The sequence below is a fragment of the Capsicum annuum genome, chromosome 6, assembly GCF_002878395.1.
Source record: "Capsicum annuum cultivar UCD-10X-F1 chromosome 6, UCD10Xv1.1, whole genome shotgun sequence".
Lineage (NCBI taxonomy): Eukaryota > Viridiplantae > Streptophyta > Magnoliopsida > Solanales > Solanaceae > Capsicum > Capsicum annuum.
The window spans coordinates 227,343,775-227,348,735 of record NC_061116.1 but is presented as its reverse complement, the minus strand read 5'-3'; the positions used below and the strand labels follow the sequence as shown (position 1 = coordinate 227,348,735).

General features: G+C 32.2%; 1 protein-coding gene across 1 annotated transcript; it reads left to right on the top strand.

Moving 5' to 3' along the window:
* Positions 1-1,053: 1,053 nt before the first annotated feature.
* Positions 1,054-4,655, top strand: LOC107874577. The gene is made up of 5 exons (XM_016721341.2): positions 1,054-1,345; positions 1,439-1,514; positions 1,867-2,339; positions 3,240-3,486; positions 4,463-4,655. Exons 1-5 carry the CDS (start codon positions 1,340-1,342, stop codon positions 4,480-4,482), a joined length of 822 nt encoding a protein of 273 aa, XP_016576827.1. The 5' UTR covers positions 1,054-1,339; the 3' UTR covers positions 4,483-4,655.
* The last annotated feature ends 306 nt before the right edge of the window (positions 4,656-4,961 follow it).

The following is a 4,961-nucleotide window of genomic DNA, read 5'->3' as shown; positions in this document are numbered from 1 at the left end:
AATTAGACTTAATGAAACCCTGAGAACCAATTACTTAACTGAGAATGAAATGTTGGAGAATTTGAGACTCACAAAAACAAGAGTACAGTAATTAATTAAACAACAACCAGATATTTTAATCAACCCAGTACTCACAAGCATATGATGTGTATGTATTTTGATAATTAAAGCATACACACTTGTAGTTGTGTTTGTAGGTACGCATTGCACACCTTGTTTTGCACATCTGTTTGTGTCCATTGCCTATCAGATGTGTTAAATGTCCCGTAAAACAAAAGAAAAATATTTTATCCACCCACATTTTTCGTTTTATCGGTTTAACAATTCCATAGAGAAAATATCCTATCCATCCACATTTTTCGTTTTATCGGTTTAGCAATTCCGTATTTTTTTATTTTCAAATAGTCTCAATGTCCTCGTTGAGAGTAGCTTTGCAAGACGTCTTGTAGTCTCTAGCTAGGTCTTCAAATCCTAAATCTCAGACTCAGCCTGATCCCCTTACTAGCTGGTTGGCATTTTATTCTGCCTAATTCAAATTTGTGTCGTGTAAACCTATATAAGGGGTGAAACACTCCCTATCGAAAGTTCTTTTTTGGTTCACATGGCTGACTTATGTATTAAGGCAGTGTCAACGTTCAAGGAATTCTTTTAAGAGAAATAGTGCCGACTGCTTGATTTAAGATGAAAATAACCTTAATTTTTTTCGCTCCACCTAAATTGACGAAAACATTCAAGGCTAACACAAGTGAAGGTCTAAAATACTACCATTATCTGACCACTTTCCAAATTATGTATCTATGTATCGTATTTTTACACCTGCTTGGTTAGTAGTATTTCAAAGCAAATCAATTTCTGGCTTGGGACCTCAAGACTGATCTTTCTATTAAATCTTATTGGGACATGAAAAATACCTAAGACTCCAAGAGATGGCCATAAACTAGACACCACCAAAGGCCCTACATTTTGTATGGTGAACAGAGTTTCCACCATGGATGAAATTCATTTATTACTTGTTATTCTCTTTATTAATGTCATGTTTTCCCCTTAGATTCTTCATTTGCTTAGTACCCACCACATGATGACCCTAATTATCCTATATAAATAAAATCCTTATTGCCATAAGAATCACAAGAACAACAAGATTCCACTCTCAAATCTACTACTTATTACCACATTAGTGTCTTCATCTTTCACCAAAGGCCAAAGACAAGAAATTTTGGCTTATTACAGACAGCACACATAGTTCCTTCTGTATGCTGTCCATTTGACCAAACAAAAAATTTGTCACAATTGTACAGTCTAAAGAATCTAGTCTCTCTTAAATATATTTTCCACTAACATGCAGGTAAGCTAGCTTTCAACTTTTTTTTTTTTTCATCATATAATTATTTATTCAGGTTCACATCTAGCTAACTTTGAGCATTCATTTATATAACAGATCCTTCAGTGGCTTTTTAAGAATGCAAATGACACCAACTTTAACACCACTTCTACCAAGAAGGAAGTTGTTTCTGGTGAGTAAACAAGAGACCTTGTTCACTTTCTTTTTAGTATTACATTTTGGATTTACATAACGTGCACTTACAATTCAATTTTGTTTTATATTATTAGTGCGATTTAACTGATGGTTATAGCAGGTTATCGTTCTATTTTTCAGATTGCCGTATTAGACTTACAATGTAAAGAATTTTATACTATTCGTACAATTTAACTAACTGCAACATGTTATCGACAGGAAGATAGTCTTTGTAGGTCAATTTTTCTGTATGATGTAAAAAATTTATACATTATCATCAATTCTTATATTTTCATGTCATTTTTGAGATCCAAAGTCGTCAATGTTTGTGCTTTCTTCTTTAATCTCAGATCAGGAGGTGAAACCCCAAGAGATTGTCTTGTTTAATATTCCTCAGAAAAAGAGACATCGAGCTGGAAAATCATCAAAATCGAACTGCAAGATCCTGAATTTGTTCAACACATTACATAGAAAGGACGTCGCAGCAAAATATTTCTACAGCTCCATTCACCTAAAGAGACTGGGAAGTTCACACAAAAGACAGCAATTTGTTCATTCAATGAAAATGAAAAAACAAACTCTTTCTCGTGGATTAAGCTTTCGTCGAAAGACAGATTCTTCCACAGCCAAAGTTTTGCCAGTTACTGATGCTGCAGTAGGAACACCAGCATCAAGAAATGGTCACAAGGAACAAAATTTTAGTGCAGATACTAAGGAAAAAGCGAAAGGGGATCAAACAAAGACGACTTCAAAGATGAAGGAGCTAATAAAATGGGCTGCTGCTGCTAAGTCACAAAAGGGAGGAAAATACTTTGGTAGAAAGGTGAAGATTTCTTTTAATCGTATCAGAATTTTAACAATTTTAACTTGTATACATCGACAGTTATTTAGTGAAACGTTATTTGTTTTGATGTAATTATCATTTAGGTCCAGATCCGAAATTTCATTAAAGGAAGTTATAGGTGATACAAATTATTTGAGATCAACGCTGGATATATTGGTGTAGCTACATAAAATCCGTAGTTGATTATTGTTAGGAACTTTTATTTATTTTTTCAGTGATTTATATGCAATCAACGCATAATTAAGTCGTTATTATTGTTGTTATTGTAACATGAACTGGTGGGAAAATTCAGGGGATATTGATTTTACAATTTATAGGTTAAACCACATAAGTTTTCAGAATCATAAACTATTTTGACCGGGTCGAAATTTCTTCTAATATGTTCTTGAATTCATTCAAGGCGTGAGTAAATAAAACACATAATTTATAGGGTTATTTTCCTTTGTTCAAATGTAAGTATTTATTTAATGTAAGAGGAGAAGCACCACATACTTGGTACCTATTATTTTGACTTGCCTATAAGTATCTTATGATAAACATGTTGCCACGATCCGAGTAATATGTAAATGAATTATATTACATCATTTTTTTACTTATCGAAAACAGATACAGCTTTTATTCTTCCAACTACTATATCTTGATTTTTTATGTTGTCATTATTGAAATGCTTGGGGTCCTGAACTAAAAAGCGTGGCCCTATAAAATCAATCAAAATATCAAATAAATGTAGGACGACTTGGAACATTTAAAAAAAAAATTAATTAAATAAACGGGTTATAGTATTAGAATTAACTTATATATGCTGACAGTATGTACAAAAATACGTTTTTATTGCACTGCTGTTTGTATTTGTCTTTTAAGTGAACCGATAATGTGTAGGTCTTGCATTTACGCGATAGGTCGGTTTCAAAGGCAGCAACAAATGATGATGATCATCATCATCAATTTAGCTATGAGTCTCCCAAGATCAGCTTCAGATGGGATGTTGAAAGTTGCTCCACTACTTTTTCAGTCACAAAAAATGACCGATCTATCAACAGTTCTCCTTGGAACTCAACTCTGGTTCATATAGATCAGTGCCCACCAGCAACTAGGAAAGGAAATTGGGTCACCACTGACACTGAATGTAAGTTTCTTCACTCCTTGTATTCAATCTTCACCTAAGGTCATCGAACTTATAATAAGGTCTACAACGACATATATCATATTCACTGCAATCCCATAAGTAGGGTTTCAAAGGGTAAGATGAGGAAAGTATCCGACGCAGGACTGCAAATCGTATTTCATAACCAAAAACCGCATCACAATTCACAGCCATTCATATATTTTGTATAAGATGAAAATCACTAGAGAATAAAGATACATCAAATAGGTGCATAAGAGCTTTTGTTAAAAATTGGAGAGTGCTTGGTCACTCCTCCACGACCTTTTCTTGAAAATAATGTGTGAGTACCTCTCAAGTCTTTAATTAAATAAAGGTGATAAAGTGAGTTCCACAATATTATTAAGTTAAAAAGTAAAATCGTCAAACAGCAGGAGACAGTTGTTCGACAACTGCATTAATTGTCCCGACAATTATCAAAATTGTACGACAACTGCATTAGTTGTCCCAACAATTATCAAAGTTGTACGACAACTGCATTAGTTGTCAAACAACTTTAATAGTTGTTGAAGCGAAAATATTAAAATAAAAAACTGAAAAAAAGTTTGTCACTCCGACAACTGCATTAGTTGTCCCGACAATTATCCAAGTTGTCCAACAACTTCACACAATTGTCAAACAACTTTAATAATTGTTGAAGCAAAATTATTAAAGTTAAAAAAAAAACTGAAAAAAAGTTTGTCACTTATACCTAATTTTTAAAATTCAAAATCTCACCTTTCTTGGTGACAATTTTATCTTATATTTGATCAAATTCTGGATGATTTTCATTATGTACAAAGTATAAAGATAGTCTTCTTCCTTTTTGTATGTAGTTATACAATTATGCTTTAACAAATTCTTAATTCAATTATATGTGAAATTAACCTCTCTTTTTTAAGTTTATTTCCAAGCTAAACTTTTTCCCCCATCAATCTGATTATGCCTTTCTTTTAAACAGTTGTGGTGCTAGAGCTATGAAGAAGATTGGTGGTCTCTTGTGCCACGTGGGGGATTTTTAGTGATTGTTCATCAACTTTACTACATTGATGTAACGTTATTTGTTTAAGCCACATGACATTTTCCTTATATGTCAATTTTATATTCTAACCAACGTTCAACTACTATAAAAAGTGAAATTTCATTGTGAGAAAGATGATGTGTACCCTAGTATGAAAAAAGAAAACAAGTAAAATAAAAGGATAATGAAGAAGATAACATTAGTAACCATAAATAATAAGATGATCAAAATATTTTATTTCGAAAAAAAATATATACGGATATATATCAAATTAATATTTTTTACTATAATTAAATAATTAAACTAAGTAAGATACATGTTAATTAATCATTGTTAAGTAACATAAACTCTAAATTCAAACACATAACATGCATATATTGACTTGATAGGTGTAAGGTTTACCCATTTATTTCTAACCGACGTTCAAACTCATAAATGT

Coding starts and splice junctions, on each gene's coding strand:
- LOC107874577 (XM_016721341.2), top strand. Junction 2,340..3,239: donor GAAAATACTTTGGTAGAAAG/GTGAAGATTTCT, acceptor GATAATGTGTAG/GTCTTGCATTTACGCGATAG. Junction 3,487..4,462: donor GGTCACCACTGACACTGAAT/GTAAGTTTCTTC, acceptor TCTTTTAAACAG/TTGTGGTGCTAGAGCTATGA.